This window comes from Sinocyclocheilus rhinocerous, unplaced genomic scaffold (assembly GCF_001515625.1).
Source record: "Sinocyclocheilus rhinocerous isolate Xijiao unplaced genomic scaffold, SAMN03320098_v1.1 scaffold166, whole genome shotgun sequence".
NCBI classification, from domain to species: domain Eukaryota; kingdom Metazoa; phylum Chordata; class Actinopteri; order Cypriniformes; family Cyprinidae; genus Sinocyclocheilus; species Sinocyclocheilus rhinocerous.
This window is the reverse complement of record NW_015633186.1, coordinates 2,770,050-2,788,441: the sequence shown is the minus strand read 5'-3', so window position 1 is coordinate 2,788,441 and position 18,392 is coordinate 2,770,050. Positions and strand designations below refer to the sequence as shown.

Sequence of the window (18,392 nt, the reverse complement as noted above, 5' to 3'; positions counted from 1 at the left end):
CAATGTTGAAAACAGTTGTGCTGCCTAATATATTTGTGGTAACCATGATACATTTTTTCCAGGATTCTGTGATGAATCGAAATTTCAAAAGAACAGCATTTATTTGAAATAAAAATCTTTTGTAATATTAAAAATAATATTATAACATATTTACTGTCACTTCAAATCAATTTAATGTGTGCTTGCTGCATAAAATGATTAATTAAAAAAATCTTCCTGATCCCAAACTATTTTATAAGGCAATTTTCACATTTAGTGAGATTAACCAAGTCATTCACTTTTAGGCCTTTTAAAGAAAAACAGTAGGAGTCTGTTTTTGATCAAAGAGGGTAAAAATGGTGATATTTTTGGTGCATAATAGGGAAACAAGTAAAATTATTTTAAAAAGTGCAGAATATAACCCCTTTCATTTTAATTCATTTGTCTTGATTTGTTAAAGAGATGGAATGTGTGAAAGAAATTGCAAACTGCTTTCATGAGGATGTTTTTACAAAATAATGTAATTTCCTGCTTTTATGCTCACTAATTCATAAGTAATGTGTGACGTCTAAATTTTTTGCTTTTACTAATACATTTGAAAGTTACTCCTCAGAGATTAGCTGCCTGTATTGTTGAGATAATTATTATTGACCTCTGATACTGTTTGACAGAGCAGGCAGTGAAATGTTCATCTCTAATTGGGAGACGGTGCTGTGTTCTCAGGCAATACAATACAATGCATGCAGCTACTGTTTAGTGACGTAGTGACAGGAAAATTATCTCTTTTAGGAATTAAAGGAGCTGGGCTTTCAGTTGCTGAAGTCAGAATGGTTACATGCGTATGTTCCTGACATGCATAGGGCAGAGGTTTGAGTCTGACTGCGTTGAGTCTGTGGCCTATTCGCTGCTGTCTTTATCAATAAAAATAGCTAAAAAAAACATTCTGGCACCCAATCAGTTCCTGATGCATAAACTTAAGACCTGCTAAAACGTCAAGAATTTCAATCAGATTGATTGTTTTCCATTTCTCAGACATTTTTTATTTCAATTTGCAGTCATATTTGTGTTTGTCTCATGCTTTTGTTTGATTTCCATATAGCTTGAGGAGCAGCTGAGTCGATTGCAGAGGGAGAAGAATGACCTGCAGTCTCGCATGGAGGAGGATCTGGAGGACATAAACGAACTCATGAAGAAACACAAAGCCGCTGTTGCCCAGGTAACTCTCTCAGGCACTCATGCTTGTCAGATCGCTATACAGAGCCTCTCTGTCATCATTGCACACAGAGTAGATGTACATGTACGTGTATGTACATTTGTTTGTTTTTGTATCCTAAAAATTTAATATAAATATTGAAATATTGAGTAAAATATTGTTTAAGAAATTATACATCAAATTAAATAACATTTAATTAAATCTATTTTAATTATATATATATATGAGGCATTTTTCACAATGCACATGTTTCACGAAGCTATATTTCACAGGTTACAGTATTCACAGCAAGCAGAGTGCTATTGCATAGCAAGAGCAGTGTGAAACAGGCCTAAACAGCATTTTTATTCACAGTTGTGTTGTCCTTTTTGATTATATAGTTTTTGACACCGTGCATATTGCATGCTACATCATTTCAGCATATTTGACATTTTCCAGTATGATTCATTGCTGTTTCTCTGCAACATGCTTCCATCATGCAAATCAAATCGACAGCATCATTTAGCGTGTACGGATAGACCACTTTGTATTTCTCTTTTTGATTGGTCGCTCGTGCCAGTGTGAAGGTGTCACTGCAGCGATTGTCGTGTATTTGAGCGCGTGGGTTGATTGTCATTAAGAGTGTTTTAAACACAGCATGCTGCTATGGCAGCGATGTAGAGATGAGTGATGTGTCTTCACAGACCCTAAGTAAACAGATCCTCTCCAATGGAACAGCCCTATTCCCCTGGGTTTACTTCACCAGCTCTATGGTTCATTTATGGGAACACTGCACAGGTTTTGAAACACAGTCACAATCATACTTGAGGCATTTAGACAGTCTCGTAGTTAACTCTCTCTCCGCTTCATTTCACTCATGCTTCTGTTAACATGCCAATTATTGCTGCCATTTTTCTCTGAGATGTCATTAACAGACCATAAGATTGCTTGTCTGTCAGTAGTTAAATGGTTTGCAGTATGCTGTAAGATATATCACCAAAATAACATATGATCATAGTGCATATTTCCCACTTCTTTGGCATGTTCTCTACATGCTGTTTTTTTAAAATGGTATACCGTACAGTATTCATCAATAGAATAAAGAAAATGTAGTCCATCTTTATAAACAATGCAAAATTCCCCACAACAACCGATCTTCTATTTAAGTCATTTGTATATTTCATACTTTCATACAGAAAATGTGCACCATTAAAGATATCAAGTATAAAGCATGACAAATGACTTTGGATAAATATGAAGGGACTGTAGGTTCAGGTTTTCCTGTGATGTATAGAAGACTCTGACCCCTCTGTGGTGTGTTCTTGTGCAGTCCACACAGAACCTGGCCCAGATCAGTGACCTGCAGGCCCAGCTGGAGGAGGCCTTGAAGGAGAAACAGAACGTCCAGGAGAAGGTGAATTCACTTTAGCATCCATACAGAAATGCATATTCACAAAGTCAACACTGTTACTTGCATTCTTAGAGTACATCCTAAGTGGACTTAAGCATAATTCAGCTACTGTATTGATTTATTTCTGTCTAAGGTGAGCTAAGGTCATTCGACTCTTTATTAATGATATGACCAAACTCTGCCCCTTTCAGCCATTGACTCTTCAATGATAGGATCAGACTCCACTTCCTCAGCATTTGAGTCTTTAATTATGTGATCACAGTCTGCCTCCTTAGCATTTTACTTTTTTAATGTAGAATCAGACTCCACCCCCTCAGCATTTGAATCTTTAATTATATGACCAAACTCTGCCCCCTGTGCATTTGACTCTTAATGATATGATCAAACTCCACTTCCTCAGCATTTGAATCTTTAATTATATGATCAGACTCTGCCCTAAGCATTTAACTTTTTAATGTAGAATCAGACTCCGCCCCCTTACCATTTGGCTTTTTAATGATATGAACAGACTCCACCCCTCAGTATTTGAATCTTTAATTATTTGGCCAGACTCCGCCCCCTCAGCATTTGAATCTTTAATGATAGGCTCAGACTCCAACCCTCTCAACCGTTGACTCTTTAATGATGGAATCAGACTCCACCCCCTCAGCATTTGAATCTTTAATGATATTAACAGACTCCACCCCCTCAACAGTTGACTTTAATTATGGAATCAGACTTCGAATCTTTACAGAATCTTTCTGTTTTCAACTCAGAATCTTTAAATATATGAACAGACTCCACCCCCTCAACTGTTGACTCTTTAATGATGGAATCAGACTCCACCCCCTCAGCATTTGAATCTTTAATTATAGGCTCAGACTCCGCCTCTCTGGTAATAGTGGAACTGAGTAACCGGGGCCCTTGGCGAGGGGGTGGCCCATAATGATATAATGATTATTATTATTAATATGATAGATGAGGTGTTGTGTTGTGAGGGGCCCATCTTCTTGGTTGTGTGACTGGGACCCAACATTTGGTGCTCCACCCCTGTCTCTCAGTATTTAACTCTTTAATTATAGAATCAGTCTTCCCCTCTCAGCATTTGACACTGCACTCTCAGCATCAGATTCTGTACTCTTTACACTCTCTTTGCCAATTTAATGTCCCATATTGTAGGGAACAGTTTGTTTCCTCCTCACAAATCTCAAAGTTGAATAATTTGCTCAACAACTCTATTAGGCCAACTATGTATTCAGAAAAATTATTATTCTTAGCACAGAATATTTTCACTCTTTGAAACGACTGTGGCTATATGCAGACATGGCACAGTGATGGGGTTTGAATAAGACATTTGAGGCATTTGAGACCTGTGTAATTGAGCAAGTATCAGAACCTCAATTCTGGTCTGAACTGGGTTTGACTTATCACTCGATGTAGAGCGGCAGAGCCGGTTTAAAGGCTGTGAAACCAGGTAGGCCTCGTTAAAGACACCCCGTGGTGGTGAGGGCTTTGTCTCTTTGAGTCATTGCTCAGCAGGTAATAGTTATATTCAGTATTTCCATGAAATACAGATTGCTGTCCTTTCTCAGTGTATTTGTGTGAATTCTCACTCCGTATGTGTGTGTTTGGCAGCTCACAGCCCTGCAGAGTCAGCTAGAGTTCCAAGAGCAGTCCATGGTGGACAAGTCTCTGGTCAGCCGGCAGGAGGCCAAGATCCGTGAGCTGGAGACCAAGCTGGAGTTCGAGAAGACACAGGTCAAACGCTTGGAGGTGAGTTGGCAAGATGCATGCGTTTATGTGGGATGCTGGAAGTGTCAAAAGGTCAGCGCGCAGGCATTGAAGTGTCAGATAAGGGTGAAATTAATCTACACACCCACAAGGCCTTCCCCATTGGTCCACGCTTTATAGACCTTTAACCTTTGTACTAAAAGTGTTTTACAATTCTCCACCAAAAAATTTCACTATGAATTGAATGTGGAATATTTCCAACCCCCTCTGTGTTTTTCAAATCAACAGTGTCAGTCCCACTTTTAAAGAGGAAATGTACATTTCATTTCATGTGTGATATTTTATGTTGCCGGAGGCAGCGGGTCATCGGTTTTTGCATTGTACACAACTAGTGTAATTAATGTGTTTCCTCTAATGCACATTATTTCAGCGTTTTGTATTGTTTGATTTGATGTTTTTTTTTGCTCAAGTGACATTTTCCAACCGCCAGTCCTCTTCATCGTTCATCTCTGTTGGGTGCTCCCACTCACCTGCAGAATTACAATTAGCACTCTGCACAAAATACAAACGTCTACTGCGCCCACACCAAAATCTGTCAACAGAAGCCATTTAAAAGCGCTGTTATTACTGATTTGTTGGACGTATAGCTTAGTTCAGGCTTGGGCAATGTTATCTCTAGAGGCAGCTTGTTTAAACCATGCCCATCCAAAGCTGTAAAGAATGTCTGTTTTCCTAATCTGTAGATATTTCTGTTTCGATGCCAGCGCAGCCCACCTTTGGTGTGAAAAATCACAGAAAAGTTGCTGTGGATGTTATTTGGAGTTTCACACCATATGGATAGCTTGACAATCTTGCATATTTCAGTGCTAGACTTGCAGGATTCTGTAAACAACCACCGTGGGTCCAGAAACACTTAAGCGATGGTGCATGTTATTGCTCCGTATATGTGTTAAATAAATGATTATGTCTTCTGCAGAGCCTTGTAGCGAGGCTGAAAGAGAATCTCGAGAAGTTGACTGAGGAACGAGACCAACGCAGTGCCAGTGAGAACCGGGAGAAAGAGCAGAACAAGCGCCTCCTGAGGCAGATCCGAGACGTCAAGGAGGAGATGGCCGAGCTGGCCAAGAAGGAAGCGGAAGCCAGCCGCAAGAAACACGAGCTGGTGAGAAGCCTGATCTGCTGTTCTGCGTCACTGAAGTTCTCATTCTGAAGTGTCTTGAAGGGATAGTGCACCCAAAAAACAAAGTTATGTTATTGTTTACTCAACCTCATGTCACTCCAAACCGGTTTGACTACTTTCCTCTGCAGAACATAAAAGAAGATATTTTGAGGAATGGTAGGAACATTAAAGCCTGTTGACTTCCATTGTATGGACAAAAAACACGGAGACTTTTTCTCAGAATATCTTCTTTTATATTCCAGATTTGGAATTACATAAGGGGAATAAATGATTGCAATTTTAATTTTTGAGTGAACTATCCCTTTAAGCATGTGATGAAAGCAGAAATGGACCCTCTAGATAACAGGTTTGATTAAACCTCTTAATTCCAGACAGATCGTAAAATTATAGCATACAGTGACATTCTAAAAACATGGTGTGCAACATTTTGGCAACAGTTTGAAGAGGGCTCTTTTCTCTTCCAGCATGATATGAGGTCCATGAAGAAATGATTTACTAAGTCTGGTGGTGAGAAAGAAATTGATTGGCCTTCATAAAGTTCAGACCTGAACCCCATTGGGATGAATAGGAACAGCGAGTCCACCGACAATAGTGCCTGACCTCACGGATCAGGGTCAAAAATGGCCACCATGGCTGATGAATGCAGAATTTTACTTTGCCAATTCAGATATAGAAAATAATGGAACAAATGTATGAATTATTACATTTTGATAGATGTGTTCTGTTTTTCACAACTGAATTTATGCGAATTGAATATTTAAAGAAGAGTCAGTTACAAAATAAATAAACAAACAAACAAACAATTAAATAAATAAATCATGATTTGCTAAAGATGCACTGATATTAAAATTCTGGCTAATACAGTCTAGCTACTAATTATTTTGGCCAATAATCAATAAATGGCTAATTAAAATTCTATTTTCTATTACATTTTGTCTTAAAACCCCCCCCCAAAACAATAGAAACATTGTTTCATTATACTAATACTACAAATTGATTTAGGCATCACAAAATTTAAATTTAATTTGAATGTACAGCTGTTATTTTAGTATTATTTATATACTTGTATAGTATTTATTAATATTTTGAATGATCTTTTATTTTTATATTTTCATTTTCATTTAGTTCATTTTTATTAGTTTATTTTTTTAATATTTCTATTCAGTTTTAATTTATTTTTATTTTTGCGTTAGTATTAGTAATTTTAATTCTTAAACTTTATTTTTTTAATTTTTAAATTTAGTTGCCATGTAACATTTAAATTTTTTTGAGTTTAAGATTATGGTGACTATGTATCAAATATTTTTTATCTAATATTTATATTTTTTCAGCTTTTTGATATTTTAGTTAACAGTAACAACACTGATGTACCGTGAGAAAAATGGATATTCACTCTAAGATTCATAAAAGATTACATTTAACAGTGTTCTTAAATTATTACTGTTTTTTAATAATACCTTTATGGGAATGTTAAATGACCATAGCAAAAGTAATCTAAATGTAGAAATAGGCAGAAACGAGTGCCTCTTAGTTAGACTGAAATCTAACCCTGTCTCTTCAGGAAATGGATATTGAGAGTTTGGAAGCGGCCAACCAGAGTCTCCAGGCGGATCTCAAGCTGGCCTTCAAGAGGATCGGAGACCTCCAGGCTGCTATTGAGGATGAGATGGAGAGTGATGACAATGAGGATCTCATCAACAGGTAACACTTGCTGCTTTGAGGAGTCTTTATTTAATGCATACTTCAGGAGAGCTTCTTCATGTGTATAAGTGGGTAAAAAAGAGATAGAAAAAGAGAGAAGACACTATCTGGATGAATGCACTGTTCACTGAGCTTTTGGAGACAGCAATCAGCGAGCCAGTCTCAGTCTCAGTCATCTCTTATTCACACTCTCTTAAATATTTATGCCTCGAAAACTGCCGCACATAATTTGGAGCTCCTTTTTTATGTACTTGTTCTCATCAGTCAGAGGAAGTAATCTCCGTTCAGCCTCATTCCACGCCGCTCCGCTTCTCTCAGTGACCTGCACCTTACTGCGCAGAGCTGAGTTTATTTGCTCGTTTATGTGTGTAGAAGAATTTCAGTCACCCAAATAACAGGAAATAGCGCCACACTCTCACTTCGTAAGGGTTACACAGAGCAGAAGTCAGCAAAAGGTCAGAATTCTGGGTAAACATCTTGAGCAATATGTAGCGCTAGAAACCTTTACACCAGACATGATAAATATTCAATCTCAAGCTGTGTTTTTAAGACGCTCACTTATTTCTGCTTCTTGTTTTTTTTATGTTCGTGTCTCATTTCCCTCCCACCTCTAGTTTACAAGACATGGTGACTAAGTACCAGAAACGAAAGAACAAGATGTGAGGAGTTAAAGTTTGAACTTACGTTAACATTTGAATTCTCCTTTGCCCTCACAGGAAGATGATGCAGTATACAATACCATGCAGTCATTTTCGAGAAATGAAATACAGAATAGGGAATATTCTGTATTGTAAATCTCGATTTCGACTCCAGAAAAGACTAGAAGCATCATGTTGATACTGCAACACACTTCCGGGCATGCCAACTAACATCACAAACATGGTTTTCTCCTTTTTTATGCACAATGCCTCATACATAATGTATGCGTACTACAAACTGCATGCTTTTTCTAAGCCAAGCATGGTCCCTACTCAGTTACCCTCCCCAGAGACGATTCCCTTTCCCTGAACCCCTGCTTTGTGATGTTGAACTTTTGGATATCTGGTGCTTCATCATTGGGACTGGCGTCCATTGACGGGTAAGAACCATTTTGAGAGCAGGCAGGTGTTAGTTACATGTCCGCAGGGTCCAAACTGTGGTCTATCCCCTGGCTGTCTAACTCGAGAGCCAGAAGGGTCCACATGCAGACTTGTTGGACGCTGCAGGGCCTTGTACAAACATCTGCGAGGGGTTGCTCTGCCCTCCCTCCTTCTTGGCCTTCTTTTACCTCTCTTTCTCTCTCTCGTTCCTTTGAATAATTCACACTTCTGTTCTTGGGACTTAGCAGCCTCTTAAGGCAGGAAAGGAAGGCAGGTTCCTCATCAATCTTTCAACCATGAGGGCTAAATAATGAATAACCCTCAAATGTCCTACAAAAAGCCCCCCAACTCATCTGGCAACGGCCTACAACAAAGTACCAGCTCTTGGCGTCGAGCCATTTCATTCCCCTGTCAATAGTCCTCGGTCCGCACTGTATGCCACTTAGAGCGTTTTCCAGTTTTAAAAACCCTTAAGCTCTAAGCACCACTTATTACATCATGTGAGAAAGTATTAAAAGCTAATGGCCAGTCTGTGCATTACTGATCAGGTTTAGATGGATGTGCCATTGCAGAAATGTTTGTTTGAGTTCATGCAGGGATGTTGACCCTTCTGGCCTGATCATTTAATTGGGGAGTTCTTGTTGCTTTATTGTAAATTAGACTGGCTTCAAGAGGTTTGTTAGCTAAATACAAACCTTAGTGGAGAACATTAGTAGAGAACTGATTATTCTGATTTTCCCAGAGCATATGAGAGAATAGACAGGGCATAACAAATGAGGAGAACAGATATTTTGAAATGAGATATAATTAGGAGCACTGTTCCTCTGCCCCTTTCATGAGCGTATATTCTACTCCGTGACATGATTTAAAAATTGTGTTTACAATATATCATGAATGATTTGAAATATTTATGAAGATTTTCTGGTTAATCAGTGACGGGAAAATTCAGTGTCTTAGTGACTAACTATAAGTGCCGGAACATAAATGAATCATAAAACATTAAAACTATAACGTGCAGAGTAGATGCACCTAATTACATTCTAACTGAATAAGAGTTTTTAGTGTGTCAGTGTTATTTTAGCATTATATATACTACTGAAGGTTTTATTCATATTTTGAATTCGCTTTTATTTCATATTTTTAGTTTTCATTTTATTTTTAGTTACATTTTATGTGCTTTTGTCATTTTTTTATATTTAGGTTAGTTTATTTTTATTTTAGTTTTTATTTTTCAACTTGAACTTTTTTCAGTTACATTTTAAATTTCTGTTTAGTTTAACCTTTTCATATAATATTTATATTTTATTTTCAGCTATATTTCAATTAACAAAAATGTTTTTCATAGTTTTAGTTTTAGATAACGATAATCCTGGTTTAGATACAATGCAGACATGCATGTAAAGAGGCATTTGGCATGAAGAGAAATGTTATTCACATTGTTAATAAATATTCAAGTACAGCTCTCAATCGATTTAATAATTGAATCATTAAGTGGTTAATTAAATTAATTGCAATTAGTCACATAAATTTTAAGTATTGTTAATTTTGCATTAGTATTTTTCAGAAAGGACACAAAAGCATAGTAAAAGTATAATAAAACGGTAGTAGTCCATGCTGTCTGTTAATCAAACAAAGCTATCATGATTTCAAAAGACTTAGAATATTGTACCCAAGTTGTATTTGTTATATGTTATGACACTTTTATTGTTCTTTTTTGTCATTTTGCAGCTTAACAGCCCCAGTTCCCATTCTTTGTATTTGTGGTTTTGAAAAATGTAATTATTTGAATTTCACAGAAGATAGTCATGTTGGTTTGGAATTACATGAGGGTAAATAATAACCATAGCTTTAATTTTTTAGGAACTATTCCTTTTTCCCTCAGTTATTTCATGTTTAGACAGATGTTAGACATGTTTTGAGTTCATATACAATTAAAGAAATTGTCAGAGACAAAGCCAGGAAACTGTTGCACAATATAAAAGTCCAAATTCTCCCCGTTTAAAGGGTCAGGGCAGGAGGGCGCGCGGGGATAGAGAAAGAAAACAGAGTAGAGAGACGGACTAGAGAGGAAAATAGAGGGGTTGAGAGAGTTCTGTAGGTACTAATGATAAATGTAATAGCCTGTAACAGAGATGTACAACCAATGGAGGCACGTTGTCACAGACAATTAATGTCTCTCCTCTCTCACTGTGTTGTTTGTTTGTTCCCCTGGGCTTAGGTGCAGCTTAACTAATGGTATATGGTCAAGGACATAAATTGTGTGTGACATTTTGCATTAGCGCTTCATTACAAAGACCCTGCAGTCCCACTGTTTAGCGATGGGCCGGCTAGCAGAGCTCAAGGCTTATTCACACAACGTTCTCACCTCGGTTTACCTCCAGGGCACTAGGGCTTATGCAAGAGCCAAAAGGGCTCTTGAAGAAATACATACTTTGGCACTCGTAAGTTGCCTGCCCGTATCGACGGAGTGCTACTCGTTTGACAACAAATTCTTTTGTCCTGAGTGTTTTCTCTTGAGTGTATCAGATCTTCTAATTTAGACCCTCTCTAGCACCCTGACTGTGAGCGTACAGTTAGTGTTTAGCGACATCTGCGCTGTCTCGTGGGTCCATGCATATATAATATTCTCATATGCATAATACCACAAACGGAGAGCTAAGCAGTCCGGAACTCTGAAGCAGCAGCTGCTTTTCTCTGACATTAGAGTTAACCTTCTCTCTACGCCTGGAATAATGAGCTACTGTATGTAGTATAATTTCATTGGGAGATATTTGACTCCAACGGTGCTGGAGGACAATAACAATGATTATTAAAATTTAAATTGAAACAAAATTGTGAGAAAAGGCCCAGTTCGAAAGAAATCTTCTTTAAAGGTCTCCTGTCTGTGCATATATGGAGACGTTTTAGCGCTCTAGGTCCTTGAAGGGCGATTCATAGTTATTCAGTACGGTGTGCTGTGCGATAAGTGAATGATAAGACTAATCTAAAGAGGCAGGGAAGCATTGACTTGCAAATCCAGCCAAACATAAATCCAATGGTTTTATCTGGTCCAGAGAAATGAGCAAACAGGACTGGGATTCACAGTGCTGCTTTCTGTGTGAGGTGCTAATGCATCTGCTCCCAGGGACATTCGGCCTGTGTTTACTCGTTCTTATTGACAGCGCAACACTTCCCCACAAAACCCATTCGTATCCAGAGATGCATGGTATTGGTAGCATAGTGAGTCAAGTTAATTGCAGTCCAAAAATGGCCCGTTCCTTCATACTGTCCTTTAACATGGTAGTCCAAGGCTAAATTAGCCTGAAGGCCTTCTTTTTATGAAGGAGGATTTTTCACAAGCTTTGTACTACCTATAATTCCTAATTCAGCTTTTATTTAACTATGCATCACAGTATTTTTATTTAGCTGTTTCAATGGCTAGTTAGCCGCCTACTGCCTACATAGGTACACCTAAAATCAGGAGCATGTTAATGATCCCTTAAAATGCTGCCTCCGCAGGCAGCCAGCTAGATTTTAGAACAGAGCTATTGTCTGGTAAGCTACAGTCTGAATGTTTTTTCTCTTTTAAATGCTCTCCTTTCTTCTGGTTTGGCTTGGAGTTGTACTGACCTCACCCTTTTGGATGCTTCACACATTAAACAAAGCCAGCTAGCTGCAGGATACTGTTGTTGGACTATGAGTCTGACTTACTAACACATAGGCTTTTTCCAGGTTTCTAGAGTGCGGGCGCATGTTTCCGTACTGTTGTGTCTCCACCGCAAATCCCTGTGTTCCTCCTACTAACAGTATTTATGTACAAACTCTGCTTGTTCATTTTGTTGACATTCCCTCTCTTCCTTCTGCACAGCGAGGGCGCCTCTGATACCGACTCTGAGGTGGAGGGCCGCGTTGACGGGGTGAAGTCATGGCTGTCCAAAAACAAGGGCTCTGCCAAGAACCTGTCAGATGATGGTAGTCTGAAGAGCTCAAGGTCAGTCCTGCAACCTCATTTCCCCCTGTTACCCCACAGAATGGTTTAACCCAAACCCAATGCAGCAAGCTAGAAAAGGGTGTCTGGAAAAGCTAATTAGCTAACGCTAAGGGATTTTTCTGTTGGTATTTTCTAGTTTATTCTCCCCATTGTCAGCAGTTTGATAACAGAGGCTTATATAAAAGGGAACGGCTTCACAGGCAGATTAATGGATATGCCCACTGGCCAGTTGGGAAGCCAACCTATGCCTTTCTGCTGAAGATGAATATGTCTTCCCACCGGCAGACACCTTGAACTTTTGATGCATAGTTTCTGTAAGGTGCAGTTTTATGGGAAATTGGTTACAGATTACAGTCTGTAATTTTTTATTAACATTTTCTAGCATAAATCATCCTGTAAAGGGAATTATAGTCTTTGTCAGTATCCGTTTTTATGCAATTACCTGAAACATGTCCACCTAAAAGGATATTTTTGTCCACATTTAAATGTAGATACCTGAGCTTATGGATTAACTATTGATTTTGAATCACAGAAGCTTAAGAGTCTTCCTTAAGTGCCTTGTATTCCCTGCTGTCACATCTCTTTGGGTGGCAGTCATCTTTAAATTTTTTATTCATGTATTTTCTCATTCTCATTCTCATATTTCCAACTCTATCCTCTCCTCCCTCCATCTGTTTGTCTTTCTACTCTGTGCACACCCCGTCTGCCCCTTCTTCATCTAGATTTGCTGTAAATGTTGACAGAAAGGAGGGAAAAGAGTGGGAAGAGGGTAAAGAAAGGAAAGACAGTGGCAAAGGTAAAGAGTTAGAACACAGCAGGCCTGTGTCTGTCATGAGTTCCCTCAGCTACAGGAAACGCTCCAACATGAAGGACTCCATAGGAGGTAAGGGAGACGAAAGTTCGCTCCTCAACACCCTCAAAGAACAATCTGATTCCCAGGACCTCTCCTCCTTCCGCAAGAACAAAGCCAAGCAGGAAGCTGAGGATGACTCCTATTCTGTCAACTCCTGGAGGAAGGCAGGAGATGATCTTGACGATCACGGTTCTGTCATCTCTCAGGCCTACTCGGAAGCGGCTAGTCGGGCAAGGAAGGGCATGGACAGCCGCTGGTCTGAGTTTGATAAGGAGTCCGTTGTGTCCTCTGTAGCCCCGAGCCGGGTTTCCACCTGCCGTACTGCGATGGACCTAGATGATGATGCTATTTCCAGTGTGAGTCGCATGAGTTCAGTAAGCCGGCGTCTGAGCATGCCTCGTCTTGATGATCGCCAGAATGAATACGGTTCACCCATCAGCCCCAGCCTGAGTCGGCGCAGCCCAGGAAGCGTGAGCCGTGCCGACTCCCGCATGTCGCTGTCTCGCAGCTGTCACCTCAGTGAATTTGACATGGACGATGATGCCCGAAGCACAGCATTCAGCGAGGCTCGCTCCAGTGCTTACAGCCCTCACTCCACCTCCGGCCGAAGCTTCTCCATGCCTCCGCAAGCCCGGACCACTGACTCCAGCCCGCCTGACATCTCGGACGTCAAGCCGGTCAGTCACCGCAACTACCTGGACCCTGACCTGGAGGCCGCAATTAATGAAGTGTTAAGCTTCAAACCTATCAAGTTCAAGCGCACCAGCTTGGAAGAGTCTGAAGCGGAGAAAGATAAGCAAGGTGAAGAGGAGGATGACCGGATGAGCGTCAGCAGCTCCAGGATCAGCAGAGACAGTGGCCGCTCTTCCAGCTTGCGCCGCTCTGCTTCAGCCGTGGACTTCATGCGTTCCAGCAGTAGCCTCAGCTCCCGCAGCAAGAAGGGCAAGAGCAAGAAGAAGAAGAAGAAGAGAAGCCACAGCTCAGAATCAGACAGCTCTGACGATGACCGCAAGAAGAAGAGCTCCAAGAAGAAGAGGAAGAAGTCCAAGAAGAAGTCCAAGAAAGAGTCTTCGTCGTCTTCCTCATCCTCGGAGTCTGAGTCTAGCACAGAGTCGGACTCCAGTTCAGGAGCGTCCACTATTTCTTACAGAAGCTCCAGCAGTATCAAGAAAGCCCCTGGCAGGCAGGCCTCAGGCTCTGAGGAAGAGCTGGAGCCCGAAGGCCCCTCTGAAGGAACTCCCCCCGTGTCTAAGAAAGAGAAGAAGAGGAAGAAGAAAGTAGACAATCTTATGATGAAGTACCTGTACAGGCCTGACAGTGACTAAAGATGGCAGTAGGTGATACCTGGTGTGGAGTGAAGGAATGCAACAAGCATGGTGTTAAACTAATACTCAAGTACCTCAGTACCGTCTGATATCATTCATTGCGTTTTACCATAACTTTACTCTCTATTTTCAGTTTTTCTTTACACTGTGTTGATTCACTTTGTTACTCACACACATTTTTGAGTGATTTTTTTGTAGTTTTTTTATCAGTAGTTCTCTACCTTTTTTACTTAAAGACCCTCCTATCTAAGCTGATATGTAGCTCTGTAGCTCTAAATAACTAAACTTATATGATTTAAGACTTATTGGGGCCCCGTAGAAGTTTTCTGAAGCCTCCTTGTTGAGAACCACTGCTCTATATCATTCATTGAAATGTCTTTGTGATGTAGTATCTCCAAATAACAGTGTAACTAAAGTTAGTTTGAAATTCTTTCTTTGGTCTTGGACATAATTAAACAGAAAATCGATTATGACTGCTTGCCAGCAATTAACCTGAAGTTTGTATTATTATGACAAAGAGAAGATAAGACTCAGTGACACGAAAAGTTATCGTTGACTTTTGGAAGAGGGTGAGGTATTCATGCTTTCTCTACATCGGTCTGTTCGCTTTTGTATAATTAGAGGACACAGTTCATTTATATGTTAATTCACTGATAAGATTATGAGTAGACATCAAGAATATTTCAAGTTGTTTAAAATGGACCATAGATTTTTTAGCAAGGGATTTTTTTATAATACATCATTTTATTTGTATTCAACTCTGTACTGGCTTGACTGTGTATAGTCAAACGGCAAGAGGCTTGACTGCGATGGCACCTAAATCAATACTAGTAATATATTGCTGCTATATCAGTTATCAGTAGAAATTAGTTATTAGTTATTATACTGGATGTTTAAAGGGATAGTTCACCCAAAAATGAAAATTCTGTCATTAATTACTCTCCCTCATGTCGTTCCAAACCCATAAGACCTTTGTTCATTTTCGGAACACAAATTAAGATATTTTTATGAAATCTGAGAGCTTTCTGACTCTGCATAAACAGCAACTGAACTACCAAATTCAAGGCCCAGAAAGGTAGTAAGGACATCCTTAAAACAGTCCATGTGACATCAGTGGTTCAACCACAATTTTATGAAGCTACGAGAATAATTTTTGTGTGCAAAGAAAACAAAAATTCAAATTTCAAAAATTAGCCTCCGCCGTTCTGACGTAGAACCCGGATGTGCTGTGCCTTGTTTACAATAAGAGGAAAACGCACGCTCTACATAAAACTGTCTTCGTAACATGTCTGAAGATTTCAGCAGAGAGCCTTACTTACTTAAACCAGAATATACAGTCGAGGAACTAAGAGAGATGGACGTTCTATGTCAGAATGCATGCGTCATGGTATTTTTTTTTTTTTGCACACAAGAAGTAGCTTCATAAAATTACGGTTGAACCACTGATGTAACATGGACTATTTTAATGATGGTCCTTACTACCTTTCTGGGCCTTGAATGTGGTAGTTGCGTTGCTGTCTATGCAGGGTCAGAAAGCTCTCAAATTTCATCAAAAATATCTTAATTTGTGTTACAAAGATGAACGAAAGTCTTACGCGTTTTGAAAAACATGAGGGTGAGTAATTAATGACAGAATTTTAATTTTTTGGGTGATCTAACCCTTTAATTGTTCATGGTAAATTCCCCCATTTGTACTTTTGATTTGTCATCTAATTCTTACTTAGGTTTGGGTTAGTTCACCCAAAAATGAAAATTAGACCGTGTTTTACTCACCCTCGAGGCATCCTAGGTGTATATGACTTTCTTCTTTCAGACAAATCCAGTCGGAGTTATACAATGTATATTGTATACAAGTATATACAAAGTTATGCAACACCCGCTGACTGCAATGATAGAGCTTGGAATAGCCAGGACAATTTTTAATATAACTCTGACTGGATTCATCTGAAAGAAGAAAGTCATATATACCTAGGATGCCTCGAGGGTGAGTAAAACACAGTCTAATTTTCATTTTTGGGTGAACTAACCCTTTAAAGTTAATCTTCAAAACTCTAGTAATTTAACTAATATAATTTTAACAATTCAATTTACCACTGTTAAATGTAATCTTTAGCAAATCACAAAATGATTATCCATTTTTCATCTTGTACATAATGTTGTGATGCTTAAATTCACTTGTAGCATTCAAAATGATTGATTTAAGTATTTATGTGTTTAACTTTTTAATTTATTTAGACAAAATAGTGTAGAATTTTTTGCTGTTTGCTTGTACAACTTCACTAACAATTATCCGATAAGGTGATGTTTAAGAGCACTGATTTGCATGTGATTTGTGTGGCTGCACCTCTAATGCGTCACCAAAGATGATACTGAATTATAGGGCCTGTTAAATATTGTTACCCCACATTTAGAAATTTGATAACCCAACATTCCTTCAGAGATTATCCTCTTTGGTCTCTCTTTCCACACGCTGATCCTAATCAAAGCTTCTCTATCTCCCCCTCCAGCCCATCCTCCAGTCGCAGACGCTTCTGCCTTGACAGATCTGACGAGGAAGAGGAAGAAGACAAAGAGGAAGGGAGCACGGGCCGAAGCACCTACCGCTCCAGCTACAAACGCAGCAGCTACCTGAACGACAGCGATGGCGAGACCACCGCGTAGCCACCCCCCGCGCACACATTCACCTGCACTCACGTTCATAAAAAGGAGGACTTAATATCAGTGTCTTCCTTGAACCCGAATCCAGGATTTCAGCGAGAGAGGAGCATGATGGGACACACTCTGGCAAAGATATACCCCTCATTTCTTACGACTTGTTATTAGTATTATTTCACATGTGCTTTGTGTTTGAAACTTTAAGGGGTTTGTACAGCATCATGAATCTCAGCACTGTTGACTCTTTCCTCTTTGTGTGCTTTTACTTCTGACGTTCTTCCTCTTCCTTTCTAAGTAAGCAGTGACTTTACTAAACGCCGTGCTTGCATTCTTACTCTGGTCAGGATTCGGTAATGGATATTGCTTCAGGCAACACGCTACAGCCTCTTGCATGGTCAGGCCTGAGCCAAAGATACATGGCATCGTGTAAACTTGAAATTGCTGGATTTTTCTGTTGTGCTAGATTTAAAAGAAAATAAAACCAAGAGGAAAAAGGCAAAGAAAGTATTGTATTACCAAAAAAAAAAAAAAAGCAGCATTGTTTTAGGTATGTGCGCATATTAGTTTTTCGTTCTTGACTTGAGTCGAGGTGGGATTGATTTAAGACCACCTTCCTCTCCATCTTCACTTTCATATGGTGAAGGATTCATGTCTTTTGCTCGAGTAAGAGAAGGAAGTCCATTTCTCCTCTCGATCTTCACTATGTTTTATGTGGAGAGGAAAAAAAAGCGATCAGGTCAATGATATGAGAAGAGGGTAGCGTTTCAGGATGTTCAGGTTTGGACTCTCAAACCTTTTTTTTTTCTTCTTTTTTTCCCTCCATAATATGCCTGTCTTGTTCTGTTTTGACTGAATTGACTAGGTGCTTGCTCATAGTAGACGTTGTATGGCTCAGCGGTTTTTTCCCCACACTTTTTTGTTGTGGTTGTTGTTGTTGTTCTCAGGCTTTTTTGTTTTGGTTATCATAGATGTCTGGCTTTCCCAAGGGAACGCCCATATTCTTGGCTATATGGGGCATTGTGGTCATTTATCATCCAACTCCACCGATGCTGGATAAACAGCTTCAAAGTTGCTTTTTGCGCTGATGTGATGCAACCAGAAGCACGAGATAGAGACGTTTGACAGAACCGATACTGTGAAATCCCAGCTTCCCTGCGGCATGTCGTCACATTGGATTCATCAGTATTTTTGGCCTTACCTAATGACTTTGAGACTCACTTGAACCTGTACGGACACGCACCCCTCCGATTTCCATTGTTGCCTTCTGTTGTTTTGTTGTTCTGCTTTCATTGTAGTATTTATGATCTAGCATTGATGGATTGAGCGAAGCTGGCAAA

The 18,392-nt window shown here is 39.5% G+C and overlaps 1 protein-coding gene across 1 annotated transcript in view; it reads left to right on the top strand.

Moving 5' to 3' along the window:
- LOC107743726 (unconventional myosin-XVIIIa-like) overlaps positions 1–16,967 on the top strand; it is a 106,500-nt gene extending 89,533 nt beyond the window's left edge. The window contains exons 35-43 of the mRNA XM_016557117.1: positions 1,079–1,195; positions 2,502–2,585; positions 4,197–4,334; positions 5,269–5,454; positions 7,034–7,173; positions 7,788–7,832; positions 12,100–12,222; positions 12,945–14,408; positions 16,908–16,967. Coding sequence (XP_016412603.1) covers positions 1,079–1,195; positions 2,502–2,585; positions 4,197–4,334; positions 5,269–5,454; positions 7,034–7,173; positions 7,788–7,832; positions 12,100–12,222; positions 12,945–14,400 — 2,289 coding nt within the window. The 3' untranslated portion in view covers positions 14,401–14,408; positions 16,908–16,967. The remainder of the gene's footprint in view (positions 1–1,078; positions 1,196–2,501; positions 2,586–4,196; positions 4,335–5,268; positions 5,455–7,033; positions 7,174–7,787; positions 7,833–12,099; positions 12,223–12,944; positions 14,409–16,907) is intronic.
- The last annotated feature ends 1,425 nt before the right edge of the window (positions 16,968–18,392 follow it).